This window comes from Aspergillus novofumigatus (assembly GCF_002847465.1).
Source record: "Aspergillus novofumigatus IBT 16806 chromosome Unknown P174scaffold_6, whole genome shotgun sequence".
Taxonomy (NCBI): domain Eukaryota; kingdom Fungi; phylum Ascomycota; class Eurotiomycetes; order Eurotiales; family Aspergillaceae; genus Aspergillus; species Aspergillus novofumigatus.
The window spans coordinates 1,800,636-1,816,814 of NW_020194279.1; the positions used below are offsets into that span (position 1 = coordinate 1,800,636).

Sequence of the window (16,179 nt, forward strand, 5' to 3'; positions counted from 1 at the left end):
CGCCGCATCAATTGGGGAAACAAAGCATCGGTCTTTCATCATCAACCTGCGGGGTAAGGCATGATCAACCAAACCATATCCCAAAATCGACAACATGAGGCTTAAGTTGGTTGTTCTCCCGAATATACTCCGGGAGACGGGTAGTGGTGTACTGGGCGGAGAAACTATACGTTTCTGGGTGATTCTTCCGATCGACCGCCGCACAGCAGAACAGACCTCCCAAAAAACCCACCAAAAAAAGGTCATCCCGCTATAGCGATCACGATAAACCCGCCTTCATTGCCGCCGTCTGTGCCAGCTGAACCTCCTCATCTCCTCCTCTCCATACCTACACACGACGACTCAACAAAATGGGTGTCACTTTTGACAAGTGTGATACGCGGCCGGCGCATATCGAGGCCATCCTCAACGGCCTGGACAGATACAACCCCGAGACCACCACAGTATTCCAAGACTATGTTGTCCAGCAATGCGAAGAGCGCACATTCGACTGCTATGCCAACCTGGCTCTGCTGAAGCTGTGAGTCTATCTCCTCTTGCTCTCAAACACCGCGCTTGCCCTGGATTCCTCATCGCGGGGGTTGCTCAGATCGCATGGGACGAATGATGAACAACCTTGTTTTTCTTCATAATCACGTTTCCTATTACCTGACATCCCCCTGGGATGAATGTCGAGGAAAAAAAGCAACATGTTCTGAAAACAAAGCTGTCCCATTCAGCTAGCTTTTATTGCCTGACTTGGCCCATATACTTCCCGATGCTGACAAGATGTCAACAGCTACCAATTCAACCCTCACCTCCTCCAGCCCGAAACCGTCACCAACATCCTCGCCAAGGCCCTCACCGTCTTCCCCTCGCCCGCCTTCTCCCTCTGCCTTGCCCTTCTCCCCGCCCACACGCAGCCCTTCCCCACCGCCGACACCGACGCCTCCCAGACCTCCGACTTCGTCGAATCCGTCCAGAAGCTCGCCCGCCTGTCCACCCTCCTCGAGTCCGCCCAGTACGCCCAGTTCTGGTCGACCCTGAACTCCGATGACCTGTACGCGGACCTGGTCGCCGACGTCGCCGGCTTCGAGGAGCTCGTGCGCATCCGTATCGCCATCGAGGTGGGCAAGGCCTTCCGGGAGATCAACGCCGAGGTGCTGGAGCAGTGGCTCGACCTGCGCAGCCGCGACGCCCTCGAGAAGTTCGTCACTGAGGTCTGCAGCTGGGAGGTGGACAAGGCTGGTCCCAACGGCACTGTTATCATGGTGCCCACGAACAAGGAGAACGAGGCACGCAGCGAAGTCAAGAGCGAGCGCGTGGGTGTGGAGATGTTCGGCCGTGTGATCAGACGGGGTTTCGAGCAGGCCGCATGAAGTGGGGTTCTAATGGTCTAAAAATGGGGATTTTCCTTAATTCTTTCTCTTGCTCCTTTTTCTCTCATCCTATTTTAGAGGTCTGATGTTGGCATGGATCTCTTCTACTTGTGCTAAGACAACCCAATGATGATGAAGGTAGAACCAGCATGGGAGGTTCCGGAAAAATATCTTGGGACCCGGCGCATTTGGCGTTCTGAGATTTCGGTCTCTGTGTGTAAAGAGAAACAAAGTATCTTGATTTATAGATCCATAACCAGCTGGAAATAGCCTTTTCTAAACCAAAAAAAGGAAAAGATTCTATATATAATTGATCTAGGCCTTGACCAGAAGACTTTTACCCGACATCTCCTCGGGCTGTTCGATGCCCATGGCGGCGAGGACGGTGGGTGCAACGTCTCCGAGGACACCCTCCTCCTTCTTGAGGCTCCAGCCCTCGGGGGCGTTGGCAAGGACCAAGGGAACCTTGTTGGTTGTGTGGGAGGTCTTGGGAGTGCCCTTCTCGTTGAGCATCTCCTCCGCGTTACTTGGGAAGCAGATATGTTAGCATGGAAGATAAAAGTCAAAAGACGGAAACGACCTCAACCTACCCGTGATCGGCGGTGATGAACAGAACGTATCCGTGCTTCTTGCAGGCCTCGTATATTTCACCAATGGCCTTGTCGGTGGCAGCGACACCCTTGATGGCGGCCTCGTACACACCGGTGTGACCGACCATGTCGGGAGGAGCGAAGTTGTTCATGATGAACTCGAATTTTCCCTCGGCGATGCGCTCGGCCATCTTCTTGCCGACGGCTTCGGCGCTCATCTCGGGTTCATGGTCGTAGGTAGGGACCTTGGGCGAGGGGATCATATCGCGCACCTCGCCAGGGAACTGCTTCTCGATACCTCCGTTGAAGAAGAAAGTGACGTGCGCGTACTTTTCGGTCTCGGCGACGTGGCACTGCTGGATGTCCTTCTTGCTGAGCCACTCGGCTAGCACGTTGCCCATGTGCTGAGGGGGGAAGGCAACGGGGAAGGTGTAGTCGGTCTTGTACTGGGTCATGGTGGTGATGTGGATGTTCTTGGGGTAAGGGAAGTCGGGCTTGGGAGAGCGGTCATAGTCGCCCAGCAGCTGGGTAATCTCGCGGACACGGTCCGAACGGTAGTTGAAGAAGAAGAGGGTGTCGTCGTCTGGAAGACACGGTCAGTTTTCGAAACGAGCTGTTGTTCGATTTTCGCCTAAGAAACATACCCTGCACGCGCCTTTCCTTGCCGCCAACAATGATTGGCTTGAGGAACTCGTCGTTCTCACCCTTCTCATAGCGCTCCTTGATAGTCTTCACGGGGTCAGAGCTCTCTTCGCCCTCACCGCAGACAATACCCTTCATGGCAACTTCGACTCTGTCCCAACGCTTGTCGCGGTCCATAGCGTAGTAGCGGCCAACCACCGTGGCGATCTCACCGATGCCGATCTCCTTGGTGTGATCAAGCAAGTCCTGCATGTACTTGGTAGCGCTCTTGGGGTCGGTATCACGGCCGTCACCGAAGAAGTGAATGAAGACCTGAGGGATCTCCATCTCCTTGGCGACCTTCAACAGACCGGCCAGGTGAGTGATGTTGGAGTGAACACCGCCATCGGAGACCAGACCCAGCAGGTGCAGACGACCATTGCCCTCCTTGGCGCGAGTAAAGGACTTGACAATGTTGTCGACCTTCTTCAATTCACCCTTCTTGAGGGTCTGATCAATGCGAACGCTGTCCTGCCAGACGACACGGCCAGCGCCGATGTTCAGATGGCCAACCTCACTGTTGCCCATCAAACCCTCTGGCAGACCGACGGCCAGCGACGAGGCATCCAGCTCGGTATATCCTTGAGCCGTCTTCGAGTTCTCTTCGGCAAAGCCGGACATGTAGGGTGTCTCCGCGGCAGCGATCGCATCTCCGTCCTTGGGAGAGTCGGGGCCAGGGATACCCCAGCCGTCGATGACGACTATTCAACATTAGCGACCGACTTGATGTAGCACACTATCGTGGAGAGCCTACTCAGAACGACTTTTTGGTCAACCTTGGTCATTGTGAACCTAGTCTGAGAGTTGGTTGATTGACAATTTAACGACCAATTTTGATGGGGTGGAAATGAGTGAGGATAATTCGATGTAACTCACAAAAAGGAAGCGTTAATTTGACGTTAGGAGAATTGACTGGATGGAAGAAAGAGAAAGAAAGAGAGAGAGAAAAGAATTGGCTGGCCGGTGAAAAACAATTGCTGTCGCTATCAGGATGATAATTACTACTATGGAGGGGGAGGGGCTTCTTCCCGGTGACGCTTTTGGACTTTTCCTTCTCTTTCTCCGACGTCACGCTTCTCCCTTAGTTGACCTTCTCTCCCCGTGCGTTCTCGTCCGCCTTGGACTCGTTCCGACTCTTCCCTATAACTCCATTAATAATTATTACCCATCGGGCACAGGGATTTATCATATTGATAATCGAAACGTTTCCAAGTTGTATACCAGATCCCTTAGCCTGGATTTTGCGCAATGGCGTCCAGGTCACCAACCGCGGCCACTCCGCTGCGAAAACCGTCATCTGCGCCCGAGACCCCTATGGTAGGGGAGCCCACGAACACAGCACCACAACCAGTTCCTTTCCCTCCGCCGCAGACATTCGACATAATTCCTCCGTTGCACGGTCTTCTTCTGCGTCTTCTTTCGGCACAAACAGCTGGCGAAGGCGGTCCAAGAACTGTTGGTGAAGCAGGCGGAGAAGCGCCATCAGGGTCGTCGGGTCCGGGCCAAGGTGTTCAGCAGCCGACTTCGGCAACGGGGAGTGGACTGGCGCCATTGACTGCGAAAAATTTGCCGACAGAGGCAAGCTCGATCAAGATTCGCATACAAAAGGCACACGCGGTTGTTGGAAGTCTACCTGACATCGGTCGCTCGGTCGCTGAGCAGGAGAAGGAGATTGAGGAGCTCGAGAATCGTATCGCCAGGTTGAACGCGGTCCTTTCGGATTTTGGGAAAAGGGCAGACACAGGAGCTTGATGGCTTGCTCAACAGCATGAAGAGGAAACGGGTCTTGCAATAAACTTGTCGCCTTGCAAGGAGCAACTCCCATTGGGCTTGAGCTGCCGCGCGGCAGACTTCGAAGTACAATTGGCTGTTGGTCTCATTATGCCCGCTCGACAGATAGTACATGAAGACTTGACTTTGGCCAGAAGTCCACTGAGACAATATACAAGCTCTCCATAGTGTCGTCCCATGAGCTGCTGGGTCGACCTTGGCTCAAAGCTGTTGCTACAGACATGTTTCTTCGACGCTTTTCGCTCCCTCTCGATGGCTGGCTCTGAGGGGAGCACCTCACCTCACGAGGAAAAGAATATTAATATACCAGCAAGACAAAAGTCTTGCATTGGTCCTTGACAATTGATCGGTTTAGGACTACGGATTTGGCCCTCCTCGTGGGGCTCAATACAAACTCGGCCACCACGGTCCCCGTTTCACACCCTGCAGGCAAACAGCGGGCGCATGCTCCCTAGCCCGCAGAGACCTGCCTGATCGCCGCTAGCTTGGCACAGCATAGATAACTACTATCTATATCGCCCAGACTTGGTGACACTGCTGACCAGGGAGCTGATACTCCTAAGGACAGACTGCGGCTGGATTTCTTGAGTCGTCAGCAAATGCTGACGGCCGGTTGAGGTGCCGCGACCTAGAGGTCGACAGGCAATCCTCGCAATGCCGATACAGGCCTGAATACAAAACCACTTAAGACCTCTGTCTACTTAGAGCAACGAATACATTCTACTGCCTATATGGGCGACCGTCAATTGCTGGTTCCTCTCGGATCAGGTTAAGTGCCCTATCAATGCGACCAGACAACCTCAAGAGGAGCGAGATTCTCATGGATCCGATCGCCAGGGAACCACGGTTGGAAGCTCAAAACTTTGTCTGAGTCACCGGACTCTTTGGGTTCTTGGAAGTAATGGTCGGGCTACCTGGTAGTATTGAGGCAATTGATATTGATTTATTCGATTCAAGCTTATTTCCCAATCCGTAGAGGCAAATGTTTTATTAGATAGAGACCCTGTGAGTTTTGACAAGTGGCAAGCGTCCAGTTCATTGACATATTGAAATTATCTAAGCCTTGGGAGCCGTTTCTTCTCGACTTTGGAATACGAGAGTAGAGAGATACTAGTCTAATCACAATTAGTCAAAAATAGAGCAAGTTTGATGACTCCCAATCTGAAGAACAAATTTTCTCCGGTTTTTGCTAAGAAAGCGCCGGTGAGGACCCCAGTTGAACTTCATCAACCTCCGATGTCGTTCGGGCTCCGAACGTTGACAGCAGCACCAGAACTCCACTCATTGGCTTCCTGAGGCACCCATCCCGCCCACCGACTCCTCCCCCCACCATCACCGGATTTTCCTGTGCTCTTTTCTTCGCCTTCGCTCCCCCAACCTTTTTCCCTCCTCTCTTCCCTTCTCTCATCATCCCTATCTCACTTTACCCTCTTGTCCATCGTTTTCTTTCATTTGGACAATACCATCACTCACAATGGCCACCTACGCTTTGTCGCAGGCTCACCGCGAGGTGAATCATCCCACTTTGAGATTTGTCTTACGAGCTCACCATACTGACTCATTCGTTGTAGCAAATGGAGAAGTCTCTGGTCGACTCCGACCCTGAGATTGCTCAGATCATGGTATGTTCTACAGCATTTGTTCCTCTTTCGAATTGAGGTTGAAGATCAATAATACTGGGCTGTTTCGACTAATTCATGCTTCTCGCAACAGGAAAAAGAGATCAAGCGTCAGCGCGAGTCCATCCTCCTGATTGCCTCTGAGAACGTCACTTCCCGTGCCGTTTTCGATGCTCTCGGCTCTCCCATGAGCAACAAGTACTCCGAGGGTTACCCGGTGCTCGTTACTACGGTGGTAACCAGCACATTGATGCCATTGAGCTCACCTGCCAGGCTCGTGCCCTGAAGGCTTTCAACCTCGACCCCGAGAAGTGGGGCGTCAACGTTCAGTGCCTCAGTGGTAGCCCTGCCAACCTGCAGGTCTACCAGGCTCTCATGCGCCCCCATGAGCGTCTCATGGGTCTGGATCTTCCCCACGGAGGTCACCTGAGTCACGGTTACCAGACTCCTGCCAGAAAGTAGGTCTCCGTTGTTACCTTCTGTGGTCGAACAGTGTGTTAATTTTGCTCAGGATTTCCGCTGTTTCTACCTACTTTGAGACCTTCCCCTACCGTGTCAACATTGAGACCGGCATCATTGACTACGATACCCTCGAGGCCAACGCTGAGCTCTACCGTCCCAAGTGCTTGGTTGCTGGTACTTCTGCCTACTGCCGTCTCATTGACTACGCCCGTATGCGCAAGATTGCCGACAAGGTTGGCGCCTACCTGATTGTCGACATGGCCCACATCTCTGGTCTGATTGCCGCCGGTGTCATTCCTTCTCCCTTCGAGTACGCCGATGTGGTTACCACCACCACCCACAAGTCTCTCCGTGGTCCCCGTGGTGCCATGATCTTCTTCCGCAAGGGTGTGCGCAGCACTGACCCCAAGACCGGCAAAGACATCATGTATGATCTTGAGGGTCCTATCAACTTCTCCGTCTTCCCTGGTCACCAGGGTGGTCCCCACAATCACACCATCACTGCTCTGGCTGTTGCCCTCAAGCAGGTCGCCACCCCTGAGTTCCGTCAGTACCAGGAGCAGGTTATCAAGAATGCCAAGGCTCTTGAGGTTGAGTTCAAGGCTCTCGGCCACAAGCTCGTCTCTGACGGTACCGACAGCCACATGGTCCTGCTGGACCTCCGCCCCAAGGGTCTTGATGGTGCTCGTGTCGAGGCTGTCCTCGAGCAGATTAACATTGCCTGCAACAAGAACTCCATCCCTGGTGACAAGTCCGCTCTGACCCCCTGCGGTATCCGCATTGGTACTCCCGCTATGACTAGCCGTGGTATGAGCGAGGAGGACTTCAAGCGCGTCGCTCGCTACATCGACCAGGTCATCAACCTTTGCAAGAGCATCCAGGCTGACCTGCCCAAGGAGGCTAACAAGCTCAAGGACTTCAAGGCCAAGGTTGCCTCCGACTCTGTTCCCGAGATCCTCGCTCTCCGCAAGGAGGTCGCCGAGTGGGCCAGCACCTACCCCCTGCCTGTTTAAGCATCAGGGCAGAACAAATAATCTCACATGATACCAAAATATGCTTTTCTGGTTTTCTTCAGGCTTTTGACGAGTTCAACATCATTGCGTATAAAATTGGGTCGGCGGGAGTACGTTAAGGGGTTTTTACAGGTCTGCTTTTTCAACCTTACGCGGGTCATGGGATACGGTATACATGAGCATGAACAAAATATTCAACATTTCTTCAACAGGACGAAAGGTTCACTGTCTGGCCACAAGTTGGGCTTCAGCTACCATCAATCATCATCTTGACTAAGGTAGTCTATGAATGAACTTAAAAAGATTAATGATTTCAAGATCGTCACTTTCACAACCATCTAACTGTAGTAATCCACTGTCCTCATCTTCTCCACTTCAAGTGCTGCCGAGCTTCACTCAGCTTCTCATCTTCAGCGTCCATTTTCCAGCAGGGGGTGAGTGAATTAGAATCTACCTGATCATGTTTCAGTAATATGATTAGGGGAAGGATTGTTGTTCATGCTCTTTTCCACTACCATGGGCATACATTTATAAACTTCCTATATCTGCAGCGACAGGCGAAACCAAAAGAATATATCTGTAAATCTCTCAGAGCTCAGTCTTCTCCTGGCGCGTCGTTCCCTGTCCATCACTGCCCTTTTGATCCTCCCATGACTGCGAGATCAACGAAGCAACATTCTTACCCATCAGGACACTGGTCTCCATGGTCGAGATGAAGCTCTCAATGCCACCCGTGTACCAGAGATTTGGCGCAATCATTGTGTCCTCGAAGGTCACCCGCGGGTAGAGGAACGGGTACGGGTTCCAGATCTTCTCATGGTGCCAGCTTACATCATCCTTTGAAAGGTCGCCGATTGTCGAATTGGTGGAGTAACCTTTGTGCTCCAGACCCAGGATAGCGCCCACGAACGACGCGGTGAGACGCTCGGGCGAGAACACCTTGTATACGTATTGTTTCTCGTAGGTACCGTCGCTACGCGGAGCTTGCACAGTGCGGAGGGTACTGATGCTCCAGAAGCCGGCTGGGCCGACGCCTGCCTTGCTGGAGCCTAGGTCCACCCCGCGGGGAAGCGTCGTGAGAATGGTTTCGGGAGTGCGACTGCCAGAGGGGAGGTTGAAGAACTGTGGAGAAAGGAGATGTGGTGAGGAGAAGAGGGTCACATGGAGCTTGACGTAGGGGATTTCATCGGGGGCGTGCTCGAGGGGTGGTTCGATAGTGATGCCTGAATATTGTAATGGACCCGCGATAACCACCTCGTCGAACATGGAGCTTTCTTCGACTCCGGTAGCCTCGAACGCGACGGTCAATGTGCCGTCGGCATTCCGTTGAATGGATGTCACACTGTGATTGACTCTGACATCGGCCTCTGAGGACCTCAGCATGCCATCGAAAATCTGCCAATTGCCGCCCTCGATAGAGACCGCTCCGTCCGTAGCCATGCAAACCATCGCCTCCAGGCCGTGAATCAGAGGTAGGTTCTGCCCGTAGTTGACCCGCGTGCTGGCTTGGATCACGTCTCGCGAAAAGTCCGCGGATATGCCACCATTCTGAAGAAGAACATCTCCCGGAACTGACGTGGTATTTAGCAAGTCAACTGCAGCCGCAGCCGAAGTAAGCGATCTGAAAGGGAAATAAGGCGAGTCATAAAGTCGGAGAAACTTGTTGACTGTGCCTTTCATTAAGTTCTGAGTGCGAATGGGTGACAATCCATAGCGCCATATCAGTTTAGCAATGTTCCACCAGCTATAGGTGTCCTGTAGCACCAGCACAAATTGCTCGCCATCCCAGACGCCAATCGTATCGTCAGACTCTCTGGGGCGAGCGTGGTCGGCGCTTCGGACAGTAAGTCCCAATTCCCTGGAGGCATTCACTAGGTTATAGTTGACCGATACGAAGATGGAGGCACCCAGCTCTACTGGGTATCTCGGATCATCCAGCGCGTTAATGGTTGTAGAGCGGCCGCCGATATATGAATTCCGTTCATAGACCGTGATGTCAACTGGAACCTGAAGAGAATATGCAAACTTGCGCAAAGAGTACGCAGCGGATGACCCTGCAGCCCCGGCTCCTGAATCGATGTTAGTCTTCTATTGGTAATATCCAGATATCGAACTGCTCACCGATTATTGCAACCCGTTTTGGTCTGTCGCGAGGTGTACCTAGGGGTTGTTGTTCTGCATTGATGAGCGAGGCAAAACAAAGGACTATTGCAAGTGAGACAGTAAAAAAGCGTAGGAATGCATGTTGGATAGACTGCGATGAGGAATCCATAAGTGCATTAGATGTCTTCCAATGGTATAGTTGATGCTCGAGGGCACTAACATCAACCAAACTACTAGTACGTCACTGATGGAGTTCCGGTCGAGACAACCTCGATTCACTGTCTCAATCGGAACCACAACTCTCCATCAATAGATAATAGTATGAGATATACAAAATTGAGTCCCCTTGTTTGAACAGATGAATATGTCAGACGTTCCACAGGCAAGTGCTGTCGTTGGGGATGATGAGGCCTCAAGACAGCACAGGAGGACATATCGTCCTAGTCCATATCCGGACTAGTTTAATACCAGGGCTCGTATCGCTTATCGCGCCCGATCTTTTTATCTTTTTTTCGAAGGTAAAGAACTTTTGGAGGGGTCGATGAATGCTGAAACCATAGCGCTACGCTCTACTTATTGTTCATATGCAATATTTGGAATATAACCCAAATCTGATTTTTTGATCTGTCGATTCCCCAGACCTCGCGACAATGGATCCGTACGACAGCGATTCGTCGGGGTTCGATGATGAGGGAGATTACACTGAGTCCGGAGTGCTTCTAGGATATCCTTCCGAAGAAGTCATAGATGATACTATCAGTCATCTTGGAGGCTGGCCGGTATGTTGAGGGACTCGTCTATCAAAGGATGTGTCCATACTGATCTTCATGGCTAGACATGGCTTGACGATTCTACCCCGCCCCCAGGTGATTTCGCCAATTGCAAAGTTTGCAACAGCCCGATGATTCTCCTCCTTGAATTGCACGGTGACCTTCCCGATCATTTCCCTGATGATGAGAGACGGTTGTATATATTTGGATGTGCTAGAAAGGCGTGCAGCAAGAAGCCAGGCAGCATCAGAGCGTTGCGCGCAGTGAGGAAGCTCAAGGTCGAGCAGGCGCCACGGAAAACAGAAGAGAAGCCAAAGGAAGACAAACAACAGAAGGTCGAGGCTCCAAAGCAGGATCTGGGAGCGAGTCTATTTGGAACTACCTCCCTCACTGGCAGTGTCTCCGCGAACCCGAATCCCTTCTCCTCATCGAACACATCTTCAGCGCTTCCCAGCAACCCATTTGCGGCTCCTACTGCAGCACCGACGCCAGCTAAGGAAGCCTCAACTACAACACCATCAACTAACACTCTTTCTGAGACCTTCGCCGACAAGGTCAGAGTCTCCTCCCCACCCCCAGAAACCATGCCACCGGAAGCCGCTGGACCCGCTGCTCCTTGGCCTGAGAAGTCCGCCTTCCCAGCTCCGTATCCGCAGTTCTACCTGGACGCCGAATATGAGACTCTCTCTCGACCCTCCACCCCAACAATACCTGCGAATGTCACCATAGATAACACCGAAGAGGAGGAAACAGGCAAAGGGTCTTCTTCAGATCTCAAGGATGCCTTTGAGTCTGAGTTGGACAAGGCCTTTATCAGATTCTCAACGCGCTTAGCACATAACCCAGAGCAGGTCCTGCGCTATGAGTTCCGTGGATCTCCACTCCTCTATTCTTACACCGACGCTGTGGGCAAGCGGCTCCACGACCCGAAGCATGGCAGCTCTGGTTCGCGGGTGACGACTGTCGCAAGTGGCACGAGCCGGTTTCCACGCTGCGAATACTGCGGTAGCGAACGTGTCTTTGAGCTACAACTCGTACCGCACACCATTACTGTATTAGAAGAGGGCCGCGAGGGAGTCGGCTTAGGGCCCAAGGATGATGCTGGTATGGAATGGGGCACCATCATTCTTGGTGTCTGCAGTAAGGACTGTGGGCCCAAACAGGTCGGAGTAGTCGGATGGCGTGAGGAATGGGCTGGCGTACAATGGGAGGAGTTGACGAAATAGATTCACAAGCGATGATTTCATAGCCACAGGTAGTCTTGGAGAGCCTTTGGAAAGCAAATATATCCCAATAGCGTCTTGATGATATGGTGTTACAGACGACTCACTGACTAGGAGCGATCCGTTGCGCTATATACGTGCGGGTCGTTCTGACTGTTACGAGCCGAGCTATTACTCTGCAGGTCCTTTCGTCATGACTCTATGGACAAATTTAATGCATAGTCGTCCAGCATTGGCCAACATCAGATGCAACTTGTAGACTGCAGCACAACACAAAGGGGGTATATAGAAAGTTTCGCCGTCAGAACCCTCCAGTCAGGCTTCACACATATCAGATAGTGACGAATACGTAGAGAAATCGGCAACACAGCCCTCCACTGACCAGACCCGGTAGTTGACCGGATTCGCTTAGTCTCGACCATGACTCTCGTGATGGTCAAAGGAGCGCGAAATATGGCTTGTATCCCACAGACGAGGTGGTACCCCGCGACAAGGCATTCCCGAGAGCGGTATGGTCTGGCATCCTTGATATTAGAGCCAGTCTCCGAGGGAACCGGATTGAACCAGCATCTGATAGTTCTCAAGCGGAAGCGGCAGCTTGCTGCTGAAGCTGGGTTTGGAATTGAACAATCTGCCATGACAATAGACAGTCAGAACACGACTATGATAGCTTGCTGGGGGTGCTTCTCACCTCCGCGCGCTTCTTCTCGGCCTTTTCTTGAGCGTCCTTGATCTGTCCCTCAATTCTCTTGCTATCGCTGCCGTCAGCCTTGATCTTAAATCCGTGCTGGAAGTATATGATAAGGAAAACGCACATTTCCTTCTCAATAAACTCGAGTCGTCCGTTTACAGCCATGACGGCCTCGTTCTTGTCTTGCTTCAATAAGACGGGCCCCACGATCTTGTAGATTTTCGAGTCCTCATCCAATTTGTCGAATTCTCCCTGCACGCCCTTGTTCTCCTGCTGCTGCGACTCCAGCTTTTGGCGAGCATCGATGAAACCTTCGAGATCTGGAGATGATATCGGCAGCGCGTTAGAGCTTGCCATGATGCCATGGAGTCGATTGAAATCGTTTGGGTGCTGGACACCGGGATCACATACCAGTTTGTAGCTTCTGAAACTCATCAGAGAGAGCCTGAAACTGCTTCTGCGGGTCTGCCATAGTGTCTTCAGTATCCGCAGCTACTTCAGAAGTTTGGTTATGGCTTTGGCAATGCTGTCTCTTGAGCGTGAGGGGCGTTGGCGGGGACACAAAATGCTGGTAATTACCGTAATGACAGAACGGTAAACAACGACCGAACCAACTTAGGCCGTCCGCTTTCTCTCGTCGTCATACTGCTGTGAACAAGAACAAGCACTTACTGTCCCTTCTGTCGCATTAACACGATTCGCTTATGCGTTGAAAAACTACTGGTACTCGGCCTCCCTCAATCGTTTTAGCTGTTTCGCTGGTTACGCCGTTCACCTGGCAATCAAATCAACCAGGCAACTGTCCCTTCGTTGCTCCCCCGCCTTTCACTCTCCGATCGGCTCCCCGACGTCGACGCCGGTGTTGGAGAAACAAAGCAGTTTGAACTGCGTGCGATCATGACGAATAATACAGATTTCTTAGGCCGGGCGATCGATGCCGTGAAAAAGGCCATCGAGCTCGACAATGGGGGCGAGTACGAGAAGGCGTATCAGGGCTACTACTCCGCACTGGAGCTGTTCATGCTGGCCTTGAAGTGGGAGAAAAATCCCAGGTCCAAGGAGATGATTCGCGCAAAGACGGCAGAGTATATGGATCGAGCAGAGAAACTTAAAAACCACCTGGCTCAGAGTGAAGACAAAAAGAAACCGAGCGCTATTGGCGCCAACGGCAAGGTGGCGCAAGGAAGTGGGAAGGGCGGGTATGGCTTCGGAATTCCTGTCTTTGCAGCGATCTTGGTCGAATTGTTTGAGTATCATACTAACAGATGTGTTTCATCAGGAAGGAGGACGACGATAATGAAGATGCCGATGTGAAGAAGCTACGGTCGGCCCTTGCTGGCGCTATCTTGTCGGACAAACCGAACGTGAAATGGGAGGATGTTGCAGGTCTTGAAAGCGCCAAGGAGGCTTTAAAGGAGGCTGTTATCTTACCTATCAAGTTTCCGCACCTGTTCACTGGGAAACGGCAGCCTTGGAAGGGTATTCTGCTATACGGACCTCCGGGTACCGGAAAGTCATACCTGGCAAAAGCCGTTGCGACGGAAGCAAACAGCACGTTCTTCAGTGTCAGTAGCAGTGACTTGGTTTCTAAGTGGATGGGTGAGAGTGAAAGGTATAGATTTTCCCGGAGCGACGAGCATCGCACTCCATCGGTACGGGTTTCACTAACACATACTCTGCAGACTTGTTAAGCAGCTCTTCAACATGGCGCGCGAAAATAAACCAGCGATCATCTTCATTGACGAGGTAGATGCCCTTTGTGGACCTCGTGGCGAAGGCGAATCAGAGGCATCTCGTCGTATCAAGACGGAACTTCTTGTACAAATGGACGGCGTGGGCAAGGATTCGCGAGGAGTGCTGATCTTAGGCGCAACGAATATTCCTTGGCAACTAGATGCAGCGATTCGACGGAGATTCCAGCGGAGAGTACATATCAGTCTTCCCGATATCAACGCCCGGATGAAGATGTTCATGCTCGCCGTGGGCCAAACACCGTGCCAAATGACGCAGGCCGACTACCGGACCTTGGCCGAGATGAGCGAGGGCTATTCTGGTAGCGATATCAGCATCGCCGTCCAAGACGCACTAATGCAGCCCATCCGTAAAATCCAGACAGCGACACATTACAAGAAGGTAAGAGCCTTCGCCTTTCTTTCCTTATGACCTGGATCTCACTGACGAGCGGCAGGTTATGGTCGATGGCGCAGAGAAATTGACTCCCTGTTCGCCTGGCGATAGCGGTGCGATCGAGATGTCATGGGTGAACATTGAAGCTGATCAGCTCCTTGAGCCACCTCTTATGTTGAAGGACTTTATCAAAGCTGTTCGCAATTCAAGACCAACAGTCAGCCAGGAAGACCTCCAAAGGAACGCGGAATGGACCAATGAATTCGGCAGTGAGGGAGCTTGATCTTGACCCTTTCTTCGTTCTTCACGTCTGTTCCTGCAACGATACAACTGATAGAACCTTGCTGCATACTGCCTTCCTATCGGTACCTGATATACATATGCGTCTTTGTGTTTTTTTCCCCCGACGCATTGGGGAAAACGTCAAAGAGCCGGCTTCGGTCCTTGTTATTCCACATACAGCCATTACTATGCGTTATGTCTTCGCTATGTCCTTACCTTTTCTTCTTCATGTTGTCATCAGGAGCTCGGTGTTCAGAAGCGTTATCCGTTCGGCGAGGTGAGGCGAGGCGTTCTTTCTTCTCATCTCTTTTGTCTTTGTTCACACTTAAATGGCTTGGATATGGGTTGAACTTGTTCATATTCTCACGAAGAGCTTTGTCACAAACTTTATGCTGCAAACGAGCTGTCAAGGGTCAATAGGCAGATTCGAAATTTCAAATTCTTTCTAGTTGTGCATCATGTGGACTTGATTGGTTCTTTGGTAACCCGAGACGAGTAAAAAAAAAATGACATCTCTCATTGGAATATCCCGGTCATGAAAGCAACAATGCCCAAGTCATAACCTATGCCCAACTCCGCAGTATCCCCGGCTCTTAACCGACGATGAATCAAAAAGCTAAGAGTGTTCACAGCAATAAAGACTGAAACTAATACATCCATCAAACACCCTAGGAAAGAAGCTAAACAAGACCTTATGCGAATGGGGTATGCAAAGCACACAGGGGAATCTCTGCAACAGAATCAGACGAGAATGAGGGCTATATGGAGGAAACAGAGAACAATATAAGCAAGGAATGGAGAATATCAGAATCAAGTCATTGCAGCTTTGCCGGAGCTCTCCCTCCTCTTCTTCAACACTTCATTTTTGGCCCGCTTGAGGCCTTCGCCTAACTTCTTCGTCTTCGACCACTCGCGAGACTTTCTTTGCATGCGAACGGTGGCCAGAACCATGGAGACGGCAGTCTTCAGTTTTTGCCGTGGAGTCCGGAAATGGGTCCGGTCCCGAGGCTTGACTCCCATCTCATTGATCATTCTGAGGTCGGCCTCGTTACTAGTCGATAGTCAGTGGCTGTACGAGAGGGGGAAAATTACAAGACAGGTGCACATACCAAGCAACGCGGACTCGTTCTCCAAGCTCCATCAAGCCCTTGCTCCAAGCTAGGTCACGCCGGAACTTCTCCTCTCGCCTCAAACGAGCTCGAAGCCAGATGATCTCCTTGCCGAGGCCTAAGATCTCTTTGTCGTGTCTGTTCTTATTGTCGGCGTTGGACTCAATGCTCTTCACAATTTTGTCATAGCGTTCTCGAAGACCTTCCAGCTCCTTGGTGGCCGTCCCGGCTTTTCTGATACAGAAGGCGCGCTCCTCACGGACTCTGCGAAGCTGCGACTTCAAGTCGCTGAGGCGAGCATCCCTCTCAGACACTTGCAATGCCAGCGACTCGGCTTCAAGAGTGGAAGATTTGAGGAGT

General features: G+C 51.7%; 8 protein-coding genes across 8 annotated transcripts; 5 read left to right on the forward strand and 3 right to left on the reverse strand.

Annotated features, from left to right (window-relative positions):
• The first annotated feature begins 238 nt into the window (after positions 1-238).
• P174DRAFT_443968 (CSN8/PSMD8/EIF3K family protein) lies at positions 239-1,626 on the forward strand. Its single transcript, XM_024827963.1, has 2 exons — positions 239-520; positions 779-1,626. The coding sequence occupies exons 1-2, from the start codon at positions 351-353 to the stop codon at positions 1,356-1,358; spliced, it is 750 nt and encodes a 249-aa protein (XP_024680556.1). The 5' UTR covers positions 239-350; the 3' UTR covers positions 1,359-1,626.
• On the reverse strand, positions 1,462-3,645 carry P174DRAFT_255561 (2,3-bisphosphoglycerate-independent phosphoglycerate mutase). The gene is made up of 4 exons (XM_024821471.1): positions 3,384-3,645; positions 2,593-3,330; positions 1,949-2,531; positions 1,462-1,884 (listed from the first exon to the last, which is right to left on the reverse strand). Exons 1-4 carry the CDS (start codon positions 3,412-3,414, stop codon positions 1,674-1,676), a joined length of 1,563 nt encoding a protein of 520 aa, XP_024680557.1. The 5' UTR covers positions 3,415-3,645; the 3' UTR covers positions 1,462-1,673.
• Positions 3,646-3,877: 232 nt separating this feature from the next.
• P174DRAFT_423106 (RNA polymerase II mediator complex middle subunit MED9) lies at positions 3,878-4,381 on the forward strand (the record flags this gene model as incomplete). Its single annotated transcript, XM_024825107.1, has 1 exon — positions 3,878-4,381. One exon carries the CDS (start codon positions 3,878-3,880, stop codon positions 4,379-4,381), a length of 504 nt encoding a protein of 167 aa, XP_024680558.1.
• Positions 4,382-5,756: 1,375 nt separating this feature from the next.
• P174DRAFT_443971 (glycine hydroxymethyltransferase SHM2) lies at positions 5,757-7,746 on the forward strand. The gene is made up of 5 exons (XM_024827964.1): positions 5,757-5,930; positions 5,992-6,042; positions 6,134-6,256; positions 6,283-6,497; positions 6,551-7,746. The coding sequence occupies exons 1-5, from the start codon at positions 5,895-5,897 to the stop codon at positions 7,512-7,514; spliced, it is 1,389 nt and encodes a 462-aa protein (XP_024680559.1). The 5' UTR covers positions 5,757-5,894; the 3' UTR covers positions 7,515-7,746.
• Positions 7,747-8,014: 268 nt separating this feature from the next.
• P174DRAFT_393577 (putative prenylcysteine lyase) lies at positions 8,015-9,995 on the reverse strand. The gene is made up of 2 exons (XM_024823602.1): positions 9,636-9,995; positions 8,015-9,583 (listed from the first exon to the last, which is right to left on the reverse strand). Exons 1-2 carry the CDS (start codon positions 9,784-9,786, stop codon positions 8,103-8,105), a joined length of 1,632 nt encoding a protein of 543 aa, XP_024680560.1. The 5' UTR covers positions 9,787-9,995; the 3' UTR covers positions 8,015-8,102.
• A 150-nt stretch (positions 9,996-10,145) lies between these two features.
• On the forward strand, positions 10,146-11,785 carry P174DRAFT_505957 (small subunit rRNA maturation protein TSR4). Its single transcript, XM_024831285.1, has 2 exons — positions 10,146-10,396; positions 10,453-11,785. Exons 1-2 carry the CDS (start codon positions 10,268-10,270, stop codon positions 11,611-11,613), a joined length of 1,290 nt encoding a protein of 429 aa, XP_024680561.1. The 5' UTR covers positions 10,146-10,267; the 3' UTR covers positions 11,614-11,785.
• P174DRAFT_453215 (tubulin-binding prefolding complex subunit YKE2) lies at positions 11,766-12,929 on the reverse strand. Its single transcript, XM_024829138.1, has 4 exons — positions 12,713-12,929; positions 12,426-12,621; positions 12,302-12,362; positions 11,766-12,241 (listed from the first exon to the last, which is right to left on the reverse strand). Exons 1-4 carry the CDS (start codon positions 12,771-12,773, stop codon positions 12,191-12,193), a joined length of 369 nt encoding a protein of 122 aa, XP_024680562.1. The 5' UTR covers positions 12,774-12,929; the 3' UTR covers positions 11,766-12,190.
• Positions 12,930-12,953: 24 nt separating this feature from the next.
• P174DRAFT_410885 (AAA family ATPase VPS4) lies at positions 12,954-15,193 on the forward strand. The gene is made up of 4 exons (XM_024824257.1): positions 12,954-13,500; positions 13,581-13,913; positions 13,984-14,434; positions 14,490-15,193. Exons 1-4 carry the CDS (start codon positions 13,199-13,201, stop codon positions 14,709-14,711), a joined length of 1,308 nt encoding a protein of 435 aa, XP_024680563.1. The 5' UTR covers positions 12,954-13,198; the 3' UTR covers positions 14,712-15,193.
• The last annotated feature ends 986 nt before the right edge of the window (positions 15,194-16,179 follow it).

Bases quoted from the DNA above. Each gene is read 5' to 3' on its own strand.
- P174DRAFT_443968 (XM_024827963.1), top strand. From the start codon at position 351: ATGGGTGTCACTTTTGACAAGTGTGATACGCGGCCGGCGCATATCGAG. The intron at 521-778 runs GTGAGTCTATCT...AGATGTCAACAG, and splicing joins AACCTGGCTCTGCTGAAGCT to CTACCAATTCAACCCTCACC.
- P174DRAFT_255561 (XM_024821471.1), bottom strand. From the start codon at position 3,414: ATGACCAAGGTTGACCAAAAAGTCGTTCTGA. The intron at 3,331-3,383 runs GTAGGCTCTCCA...AATGTTGAATAG, and splicing joins TGACCAAAAAGTCGTTCTGA to TCGTCATCGACGGCTGGGGT. The intron at 2,532-2,592 runs GTATGTTTCTTA...CGTGTCTTCCAG, and splicing joins CAAGGAAAGGCGCGTGCAGG to ACGACGACACCCTCTTCTTC.
- P174DRAFT_443971 (XM_024827964.1), top strand. From the start codon at position 5,895: ATGGCCACCTACGCTTTGTCGCAGGCTCACCGCGAG. The intron at 6,043-6,133 runs GTATGTTCTACA...TTCTCGCAACAG, and splicing joins CTGAGATTGCTCAGATCATG to GAAAAAGAGATCAAGCGTCA. The intron at 6,257-6,282 runs GTGCTCGTTACT...GGTGGTAACCAG, and splicing joins AGTACTCCGAGGGTTACCCG to CACATTGATGCCATTGAGCT.
- P174DRAFT_393577 (XM_024823602.1), bottom strand. From the start codon at position 9,786: ATGGATTCCTCATCGCAGTCTATCCAACATGCATTCCTACGCTTTTTT. The intron at 9,584-9,635 runs GTGAGCAGTTCG...ACATCGATTCAG, and splicing joins AAAACGGGTTGCAATAATCG to GAGCCGGGGCTGCAGGGTCA.
- P174DRAFT_505957 (XM_024831285.1), top strand. From the start codon at position 10,268: ATGGATCCGTACGACAGCGATTCGTCGGGGTTCGATGATGAGGGAGAT. The intron at 10,397-10,452 runs GTATGTTGAGGG...CTTCATGGCTAG, and splicing joins GTCATCTTGGAGGCTGGCCG to ACATGGCTTGACGATTCTAC.
- P174DRAFT_453215 (XM_024829138.1), bottom strand. From the start codon at position 12,773: ATGGCAGACCCGCAGAAGCAGTTTCAGGCTCTCTCTGATGAGTTTCAG. The intron at 12,622-12,712 runs GTATGTGATCCC...TATCATCTCCAG, and splicing joins GTTTCAGAAGCTACAAACTG to ATCTCGAAGGTTTCATCGAT. The intron at 12,363-12,425 runs GTGCGTTTTCCT...CGGCAGCGATAG, and splicing joins GAGTTTATTGAGAAGGAAAT to CAAGAGAATTGAGGGACAGA.
- P174DRAFT_410885 (XM_024824257.1), top strand. From the start codon at position 13,199: ATGACGAATAATACAGATTTCTTAGGCCGGGCGATCGATGCCGTGAAA. The intron at 13,914-13,983 runs GTATAGATTTTC...CATACTCTGCAG, and splicing joins TGGATGGGTGAGAGTGAAAG to ACTTGTTAAGCAGCTCTTCA. The intron at 14,435-14,489 runs GTAAGAGCCTTC...GACGAGCGGCAG, and splicing joins CAGCGACACATTACAAGAAG to GTTATGGTCGATGGCGCAGA.